The sequence below is a fragment of the Tyto alba genome, unplaced genomic scaffold (assembly GCF_018691265.1).
Source record: "Tyto alba isolate M040663 unplaced genomic scaffold, T.alba_DEE_v4.0 Super-Scaffold_22, whole genome shotgun sequence".
Taxonomy (NCBI): domain Eukaryota; kingdom Metazoa; phylum Chordata; class Aves; order Strigiformes; family Tytonidae; genus Tyto; species Tyto alba.
This window is the reverse complement of record NW_024881296.1, coordinates 19,580,064-19,601,328: the sequence shown is the minus strand read 5'-3', so window position 1 is coordinate 19,601,328 and position 21,265 is coordinate 19,580,064. Positions and strand designations below refer to the sequence as shown.

General features: G+C 42.0%; 1 protein-coding gene across 6 annotated transcripts in view; it reads right to left on the bottom strand.

Annotated features, from left to right (window-relative positions):
- STXBP5 (syntaxin binding protein 5) overlaps positions 1-16,988 on the bottom strand; it is a 117,434-nt gene extending 100,446 nt beyond the window's left edge. For all 6 annotated transcript variants that reach the window (XM_042795723.1, XM_042795725.1, XM_042795727.1 and 3 more), the window contains exons 1-2: positions 16,414-16,988; positions 14,449-14,546 (exon numbers count right to left, since the gene is read on the bottom strand). In XM_042795723.1, the coding sequence (XP_042651657.1) occupies positions 14,449-14,546; positions 16,414-16,566 (251 nt within the window). In that variant the 5' untranslated portion in view covers positions 16,567-16,988. The remainder of the gene's footprint in view (positions 1-14,448; positions 14,547-16,413) is intronic.
- Between the last annotated feature and the right edge of the window lie 4,277 nt (positions 16,989-21,265).

Below are 21,265 nucleotides of genomic sequence, written 5' to 3'. Positions count from 1 at the left end.
AGTACCATCTTTTTTGTCAAATTGGATACAATTACTGTAATAGCATGCTATGACAGTTGAAGAATGGCACAAAGTAGTTTTTCCCCTTTAAAATTTACTCAAGGCCATTGTTTTCTGAACTTGCCCAGCGCTGTTATAATTGCAACAGTAACCTCCACTGCAGACAGAAATGTGAAGGCAGAGAACATTATCAGATCACAGTGCGATTACCACGCTTGAGTTTTCATGTCAGCTTCCTTGATGATAAAACTCACCACTACACCACACCAGCACCCTCGTGCTTTATGTTTTACCATACTGTAGAAGCTGTTTAATCAACTGTTCAGGCATTTGATAAATTTTGCTTAGGCATCAAAGATTATTTCCTTGCTAACAAACCACAGAAGTTGAGAATGGTTTAAGTTGTGTTTATAAAAATGTTAAAATACTGAGTTGAAATTAAGAAGTTTGTCCAACCATGCTGTTGAATAACTTCATAGTTACAGAATTATTTCCTCTGCCAGGACTTGGCCAGACTAAGAGCACAGGAGCCACCACACTGACTCAAGCCAGAGGTCCATGAAGCCCACCACTGTCTCCTACAGCAGCAATCAATGTTATTTAAGAAGAGCACACAAACCTGGCCACTTTTTGCAGCCTTGACCCATTCCACTCCCAAACAAAACCCCTCTAGTGGTTTAGGTATGTTAGAGGACAAATCCCAGTCTAGTCCCTTTAGCATTTGCTTATTGAGCCATAATCTGCAAATTTGTCCATTCCCTTCCTGAATGTACCAGTATGGCCTGCCAACACCATCTCCCATACCCACAAATTCTAGAATTTCACTACTCTTTATATTCAAACTAAAAGTTGCTTTTTATCTCTTAAATCAGTCTAATAGTACTTTAGTGAATGCCCCCTAGTTTTTGCACTGCAAATTTGCTAAATTACAGGTCAGCATGCATTTTAATCCATGATCTCTTTATTTTACAACCCTTGATCATATTTACCCCTTCTCCTCTCTAAACTCAGGAGACCAAGCACTGTTAATCCTCTCGTAAGGCAGCCACTCTAGTCCCAGTAATTCTAGTTTCCCTCCTCTAAATCCATGCCACTTAAAATGTGGAAACCAGGAAAACATAGGACTCAAAATGCACACACACCATTGTTCTGCAAAACAGCAAAATGATGGTTTGGTTTGTTTTTTGTTTTTGGTTTGGTTTTTTTTTTTTTTTTTTTGTTCACCATGCTCTTCCAAGTTTGCTGAACAGATCTGGTAACAACAAATCAACAGGTCAAGTTTCAGTAGTCGGTTCAGAGAAAATACATATCCACTGGTCCACTGATTTGAAGCTTTGTACTTTGACCTCTGTAATCTTTATGTTGCAAAGACCTAGTTTAAGCCAATCCTATTTTTCTTCAATATATTGTATATATTACACATAATGTAGTACATTAAATATGTTTCTAAATATATAATACACTAAGTATATATCTCAAATATCAGCTTGAATTGATGAGTAAATTACTATGAAATTATATACAAAACTTACAAACTAAACATTTAAGTAGTGTTCTTGGAATTGAAGTAGCATCTCCCAAGTTTCTGCAGCTGGACTAGGAATTGATTTTTTTTTTTTTTTTTCCCCAGCTCAATCTTGAAAATAGAGAAAGACTACATTTGTAAAGAACAACCCAACTTTGAGTTACAAAAGCCTGTAGGAAGGCAACGTACAAATGTTTCCATCCTCCTGGTTTTAGAAACTATCCTTCTTTAAAAGGGTTTCACTAAAGTAACAGCCAAAGACTGTAAGTATTCTGTCCAGGCCAGGGTGCACTAGACACAGATAAATTAAGGTCACTTTTGAGCACTTAAGGGAAAAGAGCCTGAACATAACATTAACAAAATAGCAAGGATCTCTACAACTTCCATCTACTGAAATGAAACACAGGCAGTTCCTATTTGCCAGAGGATCTGGTGACAGTGGTCACCTCTAATGCTTATTATGCCAAGGCAGGTGACCTTACCCTCAGGTGCAAGAGTAAGAACAGCCTCATTTTCAGCTGCTTAATAATGGAGGAAACCCATCAAGACAATGTTTTTAGTGACTACCATATACTCACATTTAAACCACACACCATCACATTTATGGCCCATTTGGAATTGTAGTTTCTGATACTAAAATAGAGCTAGCTTTAAACAAAGCCTGATGCAAATACAAGTCAGTTCTGCCGCAAAGTAGGGGACCAAACAGATACTGTTGCATTCAAATATTGATCACTTAGCTCTCCAATTATGTCTATGCACCAGCTGTGATGTCTATGTACTTGCAGGTATGTAGAAATTAAGTTTTTATTTCTGTAGGGCTGCGTTTGCAAACTGCTGTGACAAGGGCCTTTACAGCTGTTAGCACTAATACTACACTGAATGTGTTACAGGTAGCTTTCCTGCATTAAGAGAGATGTGTTTACAAGCTTCAGTCAGGTTATCTATAGAAAGCTACAGGAGGTAAAAGAGGCTGCACAAATGTCATCAAAAAACCTGGTTTGGAAATGTCAGAATGCACTGTCAATTATGCAGAAGACTATCAAAGAGTACTGAAACTGCTTCTGGTTAAGGTATGCTAAAATGCAAAACTACAGTTCCTAAATATTTTGTAACCAAACTTCACTGTTGGCACCTTCCGATGTGCTGCTTCTCCCATTGGAAATTGCCAGAAGAAAGAACAGATCATCAAAAGTCAGTGAAGTTTGCTCAGGAAATGTCACCTCCTCCCCACATTTTTTTTTTCCCCTTCTTTTGACCCAGAACAGCATTTATTTGATCTGGAAATTACTGGTAGTGTTCATATGGAGAGAAAAACTAAACAAAACACACAAACAAAAAACCCCAAACCAAAAGAACCCAAACAAATCCATAGTTCTTTTAAACTGTCATAATTCAAAAGTTAAGTAGTTTTTGTCCATTGCTAGTCAAGTAGGAAAAGAAACAATATTATAAAAGTTGCCTCCTGCTATCTCTTCACAGCATCTTCTAAAGCATGTATAAATTCCTTTCTATAATACTTTTTTTTTTTTTTTTTTTTTTTTTTTACTATCCCTTTGACTACTAACATAATTGGGACTACATTCACAGTACTTCCATGGGCAATGCCTGAAAGCAAACAAGTACAACAGTCAAGTCCTAGGCAGCCACATACATTTTTGGGAACTGAAAAAAGGTTTTGGACCTATGTTTAATTTTTAGGGTTTTTTAACTGAAAGATGGAGAATTATGTATGAAACATGTTTAAGAAAATTATAGTATTCTTTGAGTGGCTGGTATTTGAATACTATTTATTTTGGTCAACAGCCCTTATGAAAACATGTGGACATTACTAGTAAGATTGCGTATTTTAGAGGTAGGCTACCTGATCTTTTTTCCCATGTTAGTAACGTAGCAGGATTTCTTTCCAAAGTATTATGTTTCCCACCTAATTATTTTAAAGAATGAGGAGATATTTTACATGCCAGCAAGAAATCTCATTATACTTTGTCACTTAAATGGAAGTTTACTGGTGGGTTTTTTTGGTGACTTTCCTTTTTACCTGGTATTTAAGGGTGGCTGTGAAGCTAATTTCACTACTCCAGTTTGGAACACATATAAAAGGGAATGCCAGGCAAGTTATTGCTCTACAGCCCATTCTGCATATTAATGAGCATTGCTAAAGCTTAGTAACTGTACTTCCAATATCAACACTACAAAGTTCAGTCAAGAATGTTTTTCAACTGTGAAGACGAACATCTGCTCTGTTTAACAAGGTAGTAAGATTGGATAGATCATATGCTATAAAAAAAAAAAAAAATACAGGCATGTTAATCCTATCAATTTAACATTAAGTGATCACAAAAAATTAGCAATCTATTCTTTTTCCCTAATGAGCAAGTAGAAAAATGCAAATTGCTTTTGTCCATCTGCTGCTGCTGACTATGAGATAGTGTTACTAGGTGGGAAAGAGGCAGGACCTTTAGTAGAAAAGGTTATCAAAAACACTGGATACCAGCTGGATTACTTCTTTAGTTAGCTACTCTGTAAGAATTAAATATATCATCTAAACGTGAACCAAAAATCTAAACAATGTTAATCAAACACATACAGAGTACAAACCTGGCAGCAGCTTCAAGAGGCTATGCAATGAAATCCCCTGTTTGAAATTGCATGAATCACACAAAATAAAGTGGTAGCTCAGCTGCCCAAACAGAAATCAGGTTTTGTTACTACTTTTTTAAGGCACTTATGAAACCAAAATCACATGACATTCAGTAAAATAAATCAAGTAGCCCCTAGTTATTTCTATCAAGCTATAAACTTCCCTCTGTAGAATAATGATCAAGGAGTTGATTTTGCAAACTGCAATACTTCAGACTGCACTGTTTCAGGTATCACAAGATCAGCATCATTGTTATGAAAAATTTCAAGTTCACGTTTTAGTTAGCTCAATCAGCATAACCTAGCATGCGTCAAACCTTTTAATCTTGCACTTTGTTTTCTATACTAGCAGACATTTCAAGTTTTACCTACTTTCACTATTACTGACACTTAAGATAAAATTCAAAGCAAATTAAAAATCTATGAGTACAGAACCACTGATGCAGAGTAGAACTACTGTGGACAAATGACTAGGGAAGATGTATTCCTGAACTTCAGTGAAAAATTTTTACTAATACAATATTAAAATCTATCTTCATTCAGCAATTGATATAGCTGCCTCAATACAAGAACTATCAACCGGTATTTTTTTTATTTTTTTTTTTTTAAGAGAAAAGCTTAGGGATTCAAAACAGACAAAGTCTGTGCAGGAAGTGATTAAGTTAGAATAACTAGTACACAGACCAAGGTCATCATCAAGTTGTACAGATCTCAGACATAAAAGCAGTTTTGGAATCTCTTACCAAGAAGAGATTTTTAACTGTAAGACAAAAATCACTCTCATCCGTAGCAGAGAATCAAACTGAACATCAATGTGTCAAATCAGGCTAAATGATAGCCACAGAAAAAGTAATTTGATGAAAGCATTGTAAAAATCAAGATGAATCAGGATTCACTATAAGTCTCCTGAGGCTGACAGAATTGCTACTTACTTTAGAAATCTGCTACATTATACCACTCTACCACAGTCCTCACTAGTGAAATGTTTGGGCTTTAGCTATTTCCAAGAACTTAATCTTTTTAAACTGTGCCTAAATTCAGTGATACAAATATCACTACCAGAGATATAAATTATGTCATTAGATTTTCACCTGTATTTGCACTGGAAGTCAACAGAAGTAGTAACTTGGTGCTCCCTTTGATAAACATGCAAGATGTATTATTATCAAGTGCCTATGATAGAAGTGTTGACATGAAAAAGCTCACCCAAATTATCGCCAGCTGAATACTAAAAGGCTGTGCTTGATTAGCATTCAAGTACCAATTACGATACCACGATTTAAACTTATGTTTCAGCAAAATAAGGTTACTTTCAAAGCTGCTGAAAGACAGCATACTGGCAGTAGGTAGGCAATGTGCTCTCCTATGTTGTTTTGGTTCACAAGTACCACAAACTTCTTCCTCAGGTCAGCAAACAAATAACTATATTTCATGCCAAAGAATTAGACATCTGGAAAAGTAGTCTTCTCCACTTAACGATATGCAGATTCTTAATCCTGCAAAGTACTTTTCAAGGAAATTATAATTATCAGTTTGATGGTACACTCCAGGATGGACTACATCAAGAGGAAAAGAGGAGACACAAGAGATAAAAGACCTACTGCAGTATTAACTCTCTCAAAACTACTAAGGACACTGTTTTTTCAAAATGTGAAACCATTACCAGCTAGCTAAGATTAAGGACAAAGTGAACTGTTCCCAAAATCCATGTCCTCCAGTTTTGTTACATTTCATACAGAATGTAATAATTTACAAGCTTTATTCTGTTTTTCACTGAGCTTCTACATATATAACCCTACAAAACCAGATGTGCTATGGGAACCCTGATAAATAATGTGGGTTTTTACTACCACTAAATCGAGAAACAAAAAACACTTCTAGAATAGCAGTAGGAAACAAAAATAATAACTGAGGGCACTTCTAGTCACCTTACAGGTAATGCATGAGAATGCTTATCTTTGCCTTGTGAAACCTTTGTCAAAACAGAGACCTGGACACTTAGAGGAAGTCTAACGCAGTTACAAAATTTCTGCCAAACAGGAAGTTTTGTTAGGAAGGGTTTGCAATCCTCATTTGTGCTTTCAAGCTTTCTTAATCACATCTCAAATTGTGAGCTGCTTCTACTCTTCCAGACATGATTTTACTGAAACTGCTCATGTCTTCTCCTGCAGCAATAATGCTACTTCAGTTCTAAAATCCCTTCTGCGGTGACTGAGAAAGAACAAATCCAGTAAAATGTCAAATTAAGAGCCTTGTGAATTAAGCACTGTACCAGAAGTCTGAAAGCCTAAACCGGGTCCCAGGTGTCCAATTCCCTGTTACAACTTACTCTAACATCATCAGATCGCACAACCCACACCACCTCGGTGTTTCACAAATAGCTAGGAGGTACAATGCAACAGGCTATGCTAGTGCTACAATAATACTTGCAGCCTGGCAAACTTTGCATGCTTTCCAAAGATGTTTCCTCCCTCAAGCTCACTATGACCTAGCAACTTGGAAGCTGCGACGCTATAAACGTTAGGCTTCTACTCTGTCAGTAAAACACCTACAGGGAAGAAAAGTTTTCATCCTGAAGTTTATTTCTGTAAGTTACAGCATGAGATTTAATACAGTTATACTACCAGTATTTTTGAACAAAAGCAACTTCTACTAAAAGCTGTTTAGTAGAATTACAGTATATGCAATAATACTTCAAAGATCTGCTTTAGCACAGACTTACCCACAGCCACAGCCACTCCAACGTACACTTGTTCCAGTGTGGCCTTCTCCAGGGGCTGCAGTCTCTTCAGAAATAAGCCTGCTCCAACATGGTCTTTCCCATGGCTGCAGTCCTTCCAGGCACATACCTGCTCTGTCATGGGTTTATCCATGGCCACACACTTTGAGGTGCTCCAGCATGACCTCATGCAAAGCCACTGATGCTCTGAGGTGCACCTTCTCCAGCAGAGACTTATACCTCTGAAGGTATCTGGTCCGAAGGATATCTGCTATGGCAGAGATGTAACCACGGCCAGAGACTGAGATGCACCTGCCCCAGCATGGGTTTTTCCATGGCCACAGACACTTCAGAGCATCCTGCTCCCACGTGGACTCATCCACAGGCCACAGTCCCTTTGACTCCAGGCAGTGGAGTTCCAGCCTGTCCAGTACAGCAGCACAGAAACAGCAGCGATGCTCTGGCCATCTGCCAGACCAGGCACATCGCCATTGCTGTTATCAAAACGTTCCCAGGCACAGCAGAGTAAGATGATAAACAGTACAGCAAGCAATGAAAGCAAAAAGCAGCCACCGATGAGCGCTAGATTCTAATATAAAGTAAGGCAAGCAAGCCCCATGACAAGCACAGAAGTCTGCCAATTAATAGCTAAACAGATATAAATTTGATATAGCACATTCCAATCAAATCTATTGTTATATTGAACCATTCAAGCCCCACACTGGGCACCAAAAAGGACTGTTGTGGTTTAACCCCAGCCAGCAACTAGACAATACACAATTGCTCACTCCCTCCCAGAGGGATGCGGGAGAGAATCAGAAGTGAGAAAACTTGTGGGTTGAGATAAAGACAGTTTAATAGGTAAAGCAAAAGCCTCATATACAAAGCAAAACAAGGAATTCATTCACTACTTCCCATCAGCAGGGATGTGTTCAGTCATCTCCAGGACAGCTGGGCTCCATCATGCCTAGCAGTTACTTGGAAAGATAAACACCATTCCAAACGTCCCCCTTTTCCTTCTTCCCCCAATTTTTAATTGCTGAGCATGATGTCATATGGTATGGGGTATCCCTCTGGCCAGTTGGGGTCAGCTGTCCCGGCTGTGTCCCCTCTCAGCTTCTTGTGCACCCCCAGCCTCCTCACAGGTGGGGTGGTAAGAGAGGCAGAAAAGGCCTTGACTCTGTGCAAGCTCTGCTCAGCAGTAACTAAAACATCCCTGTATTAGCAACACTGTTTTCAGCACAAATCCAAAACACAGCCCCATATTAGCTGCTATGAAGAACTAACTCTACCCCACCAAAACTAGCTCACCAAGTCTCCCAACAAGTATAACCATGGATTTTAAAAGTACACCATCCTATTTATTATGAAGAATTCTGTCATAGCTTTCTCTGTGTAGGACTAACTTGCTATAAATCCATACAATTAAGAGTTGCATGTCTCATTATGGCATTTGGGCCTTATTTCATTTCAGAACCTCCAAAGGTAGTGGATTTTTTCCATTTAGGGAATGGGGATTTTTCATTGAAAGAAAGATATAAGAGCGCTAATGATACCCATGTGAACTAAGTGCCAGAAGATACGACAAGTATTTAAAAAAATAGAAATATGATAACTTTAATGTATGTTTTAAGCCAAGTAATTTTCTTGTTTAAGCTACTCTATGTGATTTGAGTAGCAAGGTAGCCAAGAGAAATTTTCTTATTAACAGATTATCACAGAGTCTCTCCAGCATGACACTATTGCAATATTTTTAGTAGCTTTACCAATGTACTTTTCCCAAAACAGTAATATTTGTTTGAAGTCCAGAAGAATGTTGGCAAAGGTTGAGATTATTCTCTTCAGTGTACAAATGCCAAAAAACCCTGACAATCCATAAAAGAGTAGCTTAGTTCAACTTTAATATATTCACAAAATAGAGAGAATCACAGAATAATTTAGGGTAGGAAGGCCCTCCCAAGTTCATCCGGTCCAGCCTCCCATTTAAAGCTGTGCCAACTTCACAGTTAGATGCTTAGTTTGAAAAAATGTAATCTTTGCTCTGCACACTGTAAACACAACTCCAGCCATTGCCCTACTGCCTTTTCTACAGAAGGGAGAAAAAGCAGATGTAGAACTACATAAAAAAAAAAAACAAACATCAAAAACAAACAGCAAAACAAAAACACACATATCTCAAGCTGATGTTTCTGTGAAAGGGGAAAAAAAAAAACAAACACACAAAACAGACTGTCAAACTGCTTTGCATAGTCTGAATGATCCAAAGGAAACATATTTTTAACAGATACAATCACATCACAAGTTTGAAATTGAATAGTGAATTCTGAAGCACTAACAAAAATTTGCTTGACTTTTTTGGTGTACATCTAAAGCAAAATTCTCCAGATGCTGCAACACAAACATTTCTTCAGAAACTGACTGCATGAAACCACACACCCAGGCTTTGAGTTATTTTGATCAAAGAATAACAGTTGTGAGTTCTTCTCACAAAGGTCAAAGACTGTAAGTCACAAAAAAGCAAATTTTATACACCTCAAATACAAGAAAACTTCAGCCATTTGCTTACATGCATGTCATCTTTTACTGCTGAAAGGAATGGGAGGAAAATAACAGATGCTGGCATTCAGAATTATTGGGATCTTCAGATACTTAGTGACAGAATGACAAACAATCTAATTTTTCTCCTTCCTATGAACTGGGACTGCAAGAGAAAAAACACCTCAAACTTTAATTAAAGAACCTATTCTGCTTAGGAATAGAGTCCTAGGCACAATTCAGTCTGTGTGGAAGGCACAACACTTATTCTACAGGTATCTCCTTTATTCTCAGTAATTTCTAGTGAAAATGGTCTTCCTTTTTAGAGCTTCGAGCTGCAAAAGAGTATTTTTAAGGCATAAAGCACCAATAAAGATATTGTATTCATGTTGGTGGAGAATCAAAATATGTCTCATTTGATACACTGTCCTAGTTTTGCTATTGAGAAATTAAAGCACAGAAAACTGAAGAAACTTGTTCAAGATGGAGCAGTTAAACAGCAGGGAGCAGTAGAATTCCTTCAATTTTTCTGCTTTAGCTTCAAAGCTCATCCTACCACCTATAAAAACAAGCAAAAAAGCTCAGCCAACTATTAAGCCCAGAGCCCTGTCAAATTAGTAATTTAAAGTTCCAAGGAAACCACATCCTAAAGACAGGCAAGTCCTGAAAAAGTCCCTTTCACTTTTCTCAAACCTCTTTCAAGTTTAAATGTTACCCTGTTCAGATCACATCTGACTTTCCAGAAGGACTTTTAAGCAGAATAGTGAAAACAGACAGCACAAGCAGGGCTATTACCCATGACACTGAACACCATCAGGATATTATGGGGTGAAGTCTGCCCAATTATGCCATTCAGGTAAGTTAAACCTCCAGTACATACACTCAGCTAACTCGTTAGAAGGTTTTGATCTCTGCTGGGAAAGCAAAGCACTGCCATTTATGCACAGAAGCTTCCTAAAGACTATGGATTGTGTGTCCTGCTATAATGGTTTGGGTATGAAGCGGAAAGATGCACAGATGAACTTTTAATTACTTGATATCTAACACGTTTGAAGCATGAGATCAAAAAGTGAAAGCGACTTTGGTAACAACAGTTAAATCCTTTTAAGTATGGAGAAAGACAAAAATATCAGCCTGCAGTGACAAAGGAGGTCACCAGCAGCTTACACTGACCACTACAGCTTGAAATCAACAGCGAGCACAACTGCTCCTTGCGGGGAACATGTCCACAAGCATCCAGCACTGCGAGCCTGAGGCAGGATTGCCACACACAAGAGCCAGGCTGCCAGCCAAGACTCAAACACCTTAAGCAGCTGAAGTGAGTGTCCACTGATCAGCACAGTGAACTTTGAGGAACAACTGGATCAGAACGAGCAGGTGAGTGCGGGTATATGTGAGATCAAGTTAAGATTTTGCATCACTCAGGGCTGAACTTATGCCCTTGTGCCTACCTCATCACTCAATTTCCCCTGAAATACAGAATCAAACCGCTTTTCAACAGATCCTAACACCAGGGAGAGCGTCACATCAACTGGTTATTCTATAGTCAAGAGTAGTGGGTCCAGCATCTGACCTCTCTCCAAGGTTTGTATTCTACTAAGCTATACAGTTTGACACTTTTCCTCATATACAGTAAAGGAACCATGCTGTCCATAGCCAAAAAGAGAACAGAGCCTTTGTTATTAATTGCCCCAAATGTTCCTTTCTATGGAGGGCATAAAATACTTCTCTAATTAAGGATAACAGCTGAGCAATATCAGCCTGCCTCAGAAACACTTACTTTTAAGTCTCCTAAGCTAAATCAGAGTTCAAAATATTTCTAAGCAACTTTTGAAACAGAATAAAGCTTTTTTTTCCAAAGGAAATACAAGGGATATACAGCTCAAATTAAGCTGGTCAATAATCCCAAACTAATTTTGGTGACTCATAAAGTTTAAGTTTTACACTAAAAGCAGTCTCTTACTAACATTTTTATGGACTTCTCTCCCTCTTAAAACTGCAAGATCTAGAACCAACTGCTGCTTGTGAGCATGGAATGGCAGAGTCCTGCCTCTGGTACACTCAGTCACCAACTCCACAATGCTCTCCTCTGATTTTAACCCATCAAGCCTAGGATCAGGGACAAAGAATATTAAAAGTAGTAATTCTACTTCTAATCCAATTAGTGAAACGTGCCACCTACAGTTTAGGTATTTCTATTTTCACCATTACTTTGTTGATTCAGAGAATTCAGTACAGCGTTGATGTTATTTTGTCTTTATCTCTAATTGATAAATACACTAAGTCAGTGAACTCTCAGTATATTTGTATCCACAGATTTTGGTTCTTCAGAAAAAGCTTTAGTTCCATTATTACGTGTCACTGTATCAATACTAGAGGCAACACTTAGTATGTATGTATTAGAATTCTCTCTGTTCCTCCACTAGGGATCACAGAGTCCTCATAAAGAAGAATGAGATGGGAGTGTAGTTAAGAAAATACCTGCTCACGTTAATCTGTTCTAATCAATACTGGTTTTGAAGTTAAAGTACCCGAACTGCAGACTGCTGAAATACAGAAAATGCTTTCTGTAAGGGGGTTATCTGATAAATGGCCCAAAGTCAGTCAGGACTGCAATATTAATTTCTTCACGTATTAATGAAATCTAAAACAGGTCGAATCATTCCTCGATTTCAGAATATTTTATCTTTAATACTCTTTCTGAAAGGAACTTGCTTCACAATTTCTCAGATCACCTACTTACAATAGGAAGTAAAAGAGTGACAAGATGCACCTGTAGTTGAAAATACAAGGAAAACACTAATATCCAACTCCCATCTGCTGGTAAGCAATGAAGAAGCATTATCATTCATTTACTTTTATATTCTCACAATATGAACGCAGAATAAAATGAGGATTGACTTTTAGAATTTACTTATCAATGAACTGCATCTCAGTCTTTCTAGTCCACACCTTGTCTCAATTAAAAACACTTTTGCAGCTCTAAAGAGTAAGCAGCTCCTCAATGCATGCTCACACATAATTCACTGTTTGTAAAAACCTTAGCAGACAAAGCATCCTGTAAATCAACAAGCAATTTTTGGTTATGTTTTCATCTTTGAGCAACAGAACGAAATACGCACTTCTTGAGAGTTTCACTCCTTCCCAAAAAGTATTTTTCCAACTGGTTTCACTAGGCAGAAAGCAAGAAGCTGGTTTTATATTGAAAATGTGTCTGCATCTATCCCTTCTGCCTGAGGTCCTCCATCTCAAGAGTCAGTAATCACAGGAGATGCAACTTCTGCAGTGTTGTTGAGCTACAGGGTTAAGCTATCAGCTGAGGTTGAGGGCGTTTAACTAGTTCTTCCAAAAACCGTGATAAGAACCATGATCTGTATCAAGTTACTGAGAAGCATATTAATCTTCATCAAGTTAGGTGAGCACCAATGTATCACCCTCTGCACGAAACTTCTTCCCTTAGGAAATAACTTTTCTGTCAATGTTGCTGCTTCCTCTCACAGTGACTGTTTCTTCCCTCACGATCTTGGAATACTTCTCTGGATTATTTAGAAAGCAAGTCACAGTCCAAGAATTCACAGGTGTAATCATAGACGACTGCCAGTAAATAGGTTTTATCAAGTCATCATTATCCAAACTACAACATCACATTGCCCAAAATTACAGGTGAGTAAGCTCTAAATAGGTGCATTTTGATCTCTCCTTTTCCTTCAACCCAAATCCTTACTTTTGGGTCTCTGCTTTCTCATCTGTTCTACCAATATGAGAGTAATTAACAGCACCACCCACCGACCCATATTTCATTCTTCATTTAAATCGACTTTATCACCTTTTTTAAACCAAAATTTATGGAGTTAAAGGTAGTTTCAAATACTGCATTAAGAGCACTGCATGGTCATTACTGTTACTCATACTCTAAATTAAGAAATCTTGGGAGTTCATAATAGATATAATTATAGATACCATACAAGCTACTTCACTTCTGCCTCTTCTTTAAGGCTGGGATTTGATACTGAAGTTCTAATTTTTCAACTTGTAAGAGACAACCCTCTTAAGGCAATTAACCTTACAAACAGAGTAGTGAGGTTACAGAAGGAAACAAAAAAAAGGTCTACTTACAGACTAACGTAAGCACCAAATGAAAAGGAAAAGATGTGATTTATCTACAGTTTAAAGAGGATTAAGTCAATTTTTCTAGTAAGATGACCTAAACCTTTCCCAGAAAGGTCAGAGTTCAGTCAATGTCAAGACAACAGAAAACTCAATTCATTGTCTTCTGCTGAAGAGTAAGGTTTGGGCAATAGCAGTGTTGATTAAAGAATCTACAGGGCATCTTCTTTTAAAAATAAAAGTTTAAACACATATGTTGTTACATGGTGTGGATAGTACCATATGGCTATGGTACCATATGGCTATGAACATATGGCTAGTTCACTTTTTAGTGAACAAAAAGAATCAGGGTTACTGGTGCTTTATTCCACAAGTTCATTCTGCTCATCTCAGTCACTTGGAAGCTATTAATGAGATACATTTCCTGTACCCTTTAGTGTCCTCACTTGAAACCATCTTTTGGCAACATAGGATCGGTAGCAGGTAGCTACAGTTTTACAAAGCTTATCTCAAGATCAAGACCAAAAAACAAAACACCCAAAAAACCCCCACTGGGCAACACAAAATTTTTCAATCCTAGCAGATACAGCAGAACAATGAAACAGAGCTCAGTCCAGGTCTCTCTTTAGATTTGCAGTCAGCAGCTATAAACTGTCAGCACACTACTAACCCTCTACAGAATATATATATTAACTTGAGATAACAGGGACTACGCAGCCATACCTCACATCACTAACACAACCTGAACTGACACAAAGAACAACCAGAACAGCCAAGCCACCCACCAACAGAAAACAGAGCTTTTTTCTCCTCTCCTGCATACCTGGTTCCCACCAGACATCTGAATGGTTCCAGCAGCTGAATCAAAATGTCACATGTATGAGGTGCACCAAATCCGCTTCAGAATACAAAAGGATACAGCCTTAGTGCTCCAGTCTGAGTCCCGATGGCCAGTATTTTCTGAACAGGATCAAATGCCAAGGCTGAAGGTTGATAGGGGAAACCATGGCGTACAGTCTAACAAGTCAGATCATCGCAGTAACGATGGGTCAAGCAGCAGATCAAAAATAAATGGAATCATGTTAGGAATTATAAATGGAACCATGTATGTTATGGAACAGGATTCAGTGTTAATCACAGTTAAGAAAGGAACTACCAAGCATTTTAACAACAGACAGAGAAAATCAGCAGTCTTACATGAATCAACTGTAAATTATTTTTTTAGTCAATTATTCATTCATCCTTCATCGTCAAGTGGCAGTCATACTTACTGAAACTTAATTTGATTCTTACATTTCTTCTGTACAAAGACTGTATCAGCTCAGCATTTCATTTTTTCATCTACCTCATTCTCTGAGTAATCTTATTTTCAGCTCTAACAAAGCCACTAAACTATTAAAATCTGAGATGTTCCTAGGAAGTTTGGCAACAAAGCCAGACTTGTCATTAGAACAACTGCAAATTACTAGACCTGCTTTTCTGAGAATCACTTCAATTTGCATCCAACAGGCCCCATATGACAGTGCAACCTCTCTCAGCACATTAAGAAAAAAAACAACCCAAGCTCCACAGAATCAATCTCTCACCTTCTGCCTCCCCCAAAGAGAAAAAACAGCCCCCAAAACAGACAAAACCAAAAAACACCCCACCAAACAAAGCAAAAAAACTCTCAACCACGGGATTCTTTCTTAATATGAAGCTATTGGCACATTTAGCTTTTCGGTTAGGCAAGACTAATTTGGTAACTGGCCAAGCAATAACTCCATTACACTTCTCAGGCTGCAATTAATCAGACTAGAGAACATAATAGAAGTGTCACCTACTCTTATTTTCGTTATAAACGTACACAACATAAGCAACATAAATGCTAGCTGTTCCACTTCGAAACCTTTAGTGGAACCCTGCTTTAAAGCAGAGTTATTTTAGGATCTCATAAATGCATAGCAAACTTCTGTTACACTCCTTTTACTTCACCGAAGTTGCAGGCACACCCCGCAACTCTCAGTATTTCACAGTGAATAAAATCTGACTGGTAACAGCTCTGCTCTTTTCCACGTCCTTGGTGAACAACTTGCGAAAGTGACATAAACACCTGCAATACTAGATAAAACAAGAAGGAGAATCCACAAACAAGCTCATCCCTATCAAGCTAGGCCATGGGTGCATTGTAAAGATAAAAATGGGTATTGATATTCAAATCAGTTTTGTTCCTCTTGGTACAGCTGGTGGATTAATTCGCTGCATCATTTTCTGAAGTGTGCAGACACAAACTGCAGTTATTGTATCACGTGCAAGCAAATAAAAAAAAAAATAAAAAAAATAAAATAATGAAAAAAAAACCACAAACAACCAGGAACTTTTCCCTTGTCTCTTGAGGAGATTTGCAACAGCAGCATCGGCAACTTGGCAACACACTGCAGCGAAACCACCACAAACGTCAACAGCCTTTTTCAGGCGCAAAGGAACAGAATAAATGCATTTCCAAATACTGCTGAGTGACAGATCCCCTGTCCTTCGGGCCCATTAGCAGAGGCTTCTACTCAAATGCCGCGATAATCAGATCTGCACTACAGCTAGGTATCACTTCTTCCCCCACGCATCCCACTCTTCCTACGAAGCCTTCATGGACACGGTCAGTATTACACGCACGACAGAGCATTGAAGACGACAAACCCTGAAATTCCCCAGGAAAGAGGACTACGGAAACCCACCGCTTCCTTCCCTTCCCCCCCCCCCCGCCAAATAATAAATCCAAACAAGTAAACAGGAGCGGCGGGCAGGCTCGGCGAGGTCGGTACCGAGGAGCAAAGCCCGCAGAGCCCAGGGCGGCGGTGCGCCCCCCTCCCCGGCCGCCCGCCGGCTCGGGGCCGCAGCAGTCATTCACCTTGCAGAGCTGGAAGTGCTCGGACTGGAGCGTCTCCTGGATTTCGGTCTCCCGGTTCCCCGCCTGCTGCTGCTGCGCGGCGGCCGAGGCCGAGGCGGCGGCGGAGACCGCCGTCAGGCCGTCCAGCACCTTCCTGATGTTAAATTTCCTCATGGTCTCCGGCGGCGCCGCTCCCCGCTTCCCCGGCCTCGCCGCCGCCCGCCGCGCCGCTCCGCCCGCCCCGCAGGCGGCAGACGAGCCCCCCGCCGGGGGGGGGGGGGGGGGGGCGGCACAGGGGCGGCCCGCGATCGGGGCGCCGCGCTCCTCCTCGACCGCAGGGAGGGCGGCGAGGCGTCAGTCCGGCAGCGCAGGGGAGCTCCTCATCGGGGCCCGCGGGGAGACTGGAGCCAGGCAAACAGGAGCCGGTCAGCCCACCAGCGCCGCCGCCGCCGGTCCCGGACTCGCCGCCCGCCGCCGCTCCGCGCCCTGCCCGCCGGGGCGCACGGCTCGCCCGGGGCCCCGCCGCCCCTCCCGCCGCCGGGGGTGTGCGGGTTGCCTCTCCGCTCCGCGGAGCCTCCGCGTTCCCCGCCCCCCCCCCCCCCGCGCAGCCCGCCTCACATCGTGGCGGCCGCGGCCGCCGCTGCCATCCGTCCCTGCGTGTGTGTGTGTGTGTGTGTGTGTGTGCGAGTGCCTGTGCCGGTCTCCCCCCGCGCCGCCGCAGTCTCTCCCCCCCCCTCCCCGTTGCAGGCGCCCGCCCCGCGGCTCGGCTCTGGCACCCTCCGCCTCCTCAGAGCTGCGTGTGCCGCCAGCCAGTCACCAACAAGGCTTCTCCCGGCTGCTGACAGCGGCGGCGGCGGCTGTAGCTGCCGCTGCCGCCGCCCGCCCCCACAACCATCCTCCTCCTCCTCCTCCTCCTCCTGCCGCCGCGGAGGGCGCCTCCCCCGCCTCACGGTCGCTCCCCCTTGCCTGACAACGCGGAAGCGCAGCGCCCCGGGAAGGAGCGGCGCTGGCTACCGCTGCGCCCTGCCTCGCAGCGGCCGGGCGGCCGCGCATGCGCGCTAAGACCGCCGGCACCCGGATGTGGCCGTGGCCGCTCCCCCCTGCCACGCAGCGCCACGCCGCGCGGGGACCGGGACCGGGACCGGGACCGGGGCCGGGGCCGGGGCCGGGGCGGCGTGAGGGGTGCGGGTGGAGTGGGGCGAGTGGGGCACCGCGCCAGGGGCGAGCTGGGTGTTGGCCGCCGGACAGGCGGAGGCGGGAGCAGGTAACAGGTGGTGAGAGGCGGCCGGAGGTTGCCGTGGGCAGCGCCGTCCCTGCCCCTGGAGCCGCACGGCGGGGCCGGGCTGCCGTGGAGGAGGGAGCCCGTGTAAGGTTCCCCGGGGGGAGCTGCGCCCCATCCCGCGGCGGCGGCCTGGGCGCCGTGCCGGGTGTCAGCCGGGGCCGGGGCAGCGGGGCTGGGGGCGAGCCGAGAGGCGCGTTCCCAGCGGCTGCGAGCCCCCCGGGCCCCTCACCGGAACCGCCGCGCTGGCGAGAGCCCCGGCCCCGGCCCCGTAGCCGTGCCGAGCCAAAAGCGGCTGGACCGGGGGTACCGCGGGGATGGCTAGCCCGCGCCATCCGAAGGAGCCACCGCCAGCCCGGGCGTTGCAGGGCGAGCTGCTGGGGTCAGGAAGCCGCTTCCATTCATTCTTACCGCGGCAAAACTAATTTAAGCAGGTGGCACAGAGTTACACGTTTCTTTCCCCTAACCGCTGCGGGGTACTGTTCTGTATTATGCTTTTATTTTTCTTTTAGTACTAGGTTGCATCTTCGGATTACCTAGTCAGTGGTCAGGCAGTAGATAGTACTCTCGTCTCACTCGTCGTTACACTGCTGAAGTTAATTATTATTTGTGACTCTTTGCTGAACTTTCTTTTCCACTAAAATGAACTGGGAGATCATTCATCACTTTTGGAGGGAAAACGTATGGAGATGTGATTCAAGACACTGGCTCGCATCTCCTAGCTACCGCGTGAATGCCTTAGCAGTAAAAGGTTCCACACGCAGTAAAATGGTGCTTTTAAGTGGTATTTTCAGCCTGATAGCCAGGCATGTTTTATTAGCATAGTAAAGGTAATAGTGCTGAGAGGGATAAGTGTAATCAGAATGCAACAAAATAGTTATGATGCAGGCATCATAGAATACCAGGCTGGAAGGGACCTCAAGGATCATCTGGTCCAACCTTTTCTGGTAAAAGCACGGTCTAGAAAGGATGGCCCAGCACCCTGTCCAGCTGAATGTTAAAAGTGACCAGTGCTGCAGAATCCACCACCTCCCTGGGGAGATTATTCCAATGGCTGATTGTTCTCACTGTGTAAAATTTTCCTCATCATAACCTCAAAAGTAAACATTCCACAAACTCTTCTTAGACCTGTAACCCCATGTCAGTTTACAGCATATTGCCAGCAGGTATATGATACATAAACAATTGACAGAAACCAAGACAGTTTACACGTTCTTATAAAGTGACAGTCATGAACGTAGATGGCTGTTGCCTAGTGTTACCAGGACCGTTGGCCACTTCCTCAAATCATCTTGGTAAAATGTGAAAGAATGCTTCCAGAGATGGCAACAATCCTAGAAATGGAAGAAGTAGACTTAAATAAGGATCAGTAAATTTCTGATAGAAAAATTAGCTTAATTTTAAGAGAGAAATGTGTGCATTTTCAATATGTAATTATCCATTACATATTTTAGCTGACAGTTTATAAGTTACAGAAATAATATCCACTCTTTCCATCTATTCACACATGCTTATTGTAACAGAGTAAACTGGGAAGAAAACTTCTAGAACTTGGCCATGTTTGACTAAATAGTAAAGGCGTGTACAGGTATAATTTTAAGAATGTAAGTTAAAGTCCATTTGAGTTCTGTTGTTTACTGACATGTTAGGCCAGGCCCTGTAAACATTTCAAGTTATAACTTTCCTGACACAACTAGCCTCATTATTTACAGTAATATCACAGAAAAAAAAAAAAAAAAAAAAAAAAAAAAAAAAAAAAAAAAAGCCCAAACCTCAAAACTGGATGAAGAATTAAAGGACTTTAAAAGCACTCTTTTTGCATACTACAGTCATTTTCATTTTCTTACCTTCTATGTGCCCAGCCCTTGAATCAAATCTTTAATTGGACTACACATTTTTAGAGGAGAGATTGGATTTCATTTTCTGTTTATATTAGCACCAGATACAAGGAGAACCTCATTCATTAATTGCAACATTGTACCAATACTTGCAAACATTTAGGCAAATGATACAATACACATAAGGTAGAGACAACAGCAGTTCTCCTCCCTTGCACTTTCTGGTTGATGCCATTCAACAAATCAACGCTTTCTGGGACTTCAGCTTTTCCTGTAAAAAATTAGTGGCAACCTTCCCCCTCACCGGGACATCAGTGGAAACAGTAGTAGGCCTTTTAATTTTATAGTTCAGTGAACATCCCCATTATCTCTCAGGATTTAGCGGCTGTATTTCAGAGCTTTTTCAGGGCCTCCAGCTCTTACCCAATAACCACATCCTGTTTACAAATGAGACCAATTCTGCTTAACTGCTTTGCTTCATGTTGCCCACTCAGACCTTCCGGCCTCTGGTGTCTGAAATCTCTTGCCAGTGTTTTCTACCCCAGTCCAAAGCCCAGGTGTCTTGCACAGCTGGGGAAGAAAAAGTCGGAACCAACTGGTTTGCAACATCTTTGTACTCAACAGTGACAAAGCCGTTTTTAAATGTTCACTAGTCACTTAGCCCCCAGCAGTGCATTTTCACTGACCACACAAATCCCTGCCACCGAATGAATCTACTTTGGCTTTGGTCTTTGCCCACCTTTTCTTACTGATCCTGTTACTTACTGCTCCTAGGAAAGGGGGGATCACCTACTTATTTCTTCATCAGTATTCTACAGACCCCACATAAGCAACCACTATTCCTGACAGCTATTTGAGGCAATGGGACATGTAGTGTCGTCCTACCTAGCAGTGCGATCCCACAGACCGTTAGTTGGTGCAGGTCAGACTCGCTGGGTCTTTTTTTTTGTCTCAGGATAACTGCAGATTGCAGCTATCACTATGCATGTAGGCTTTCTGTTTGGTTTGGGGGTTTTGTTTTGTTTGGTTGGTTGGTTGGGCTGGTTTGGTTTGGTTTGGTTTTTTTTTTTTGTGGGGTAGTATACCATCGGTGTTAGCATGAAGAAGAAAGAATGAGTAAAAGCCCACCCAGTTGTAACGTATGCTAAGATTTGATGGAATAATCCCAGTGCAGTGGGTAGGTAGTGAAATGACAGGTCCACTTGCAATGTTTGTCACTAGTTTATACATAAGCCCCAAAAATGTTACCGGTTGTATCCAGAGAAGGCAGTGTACTCCAGGTGATTTGCACACCATAATTATTGCACTACTCAGCATGGATGAGAAAAGGACCATCAGAAGTGACCTCAAGATCTCTTCTTGGCCTCTAACCACATTAAAGCTTTTGACACTCAGTCAGTCCAGGCTTTGAAGACTAACTAAGATGCTTAGCTTTCCTGAGAGCTTCTTAATGGTGCTTAGTCACTCACACTGCAGAGTCAGGACTGACTGAGCCCTAGCCAAACACTTTCTTGCCATAAATAGAAAGAAGCTGGGAAACATTTCTGAACTAATCCTATTCAGGTTGTTCTACCCAAATGTTTTGAACAGGGCAGTGTAACCACAGCTCCAAGTGAGTTTTGGAATCTTTCCTGGCTGCTGGGAAACTGCTCAAGCTTTCTAGACTCAGAGCTGTTGCCAAACAAACATCTGGGATTTTCTTTTTTCCCCAATAATCTGCAATGGTGACAAATCCTAAGGAAGACTTCCAGCTACA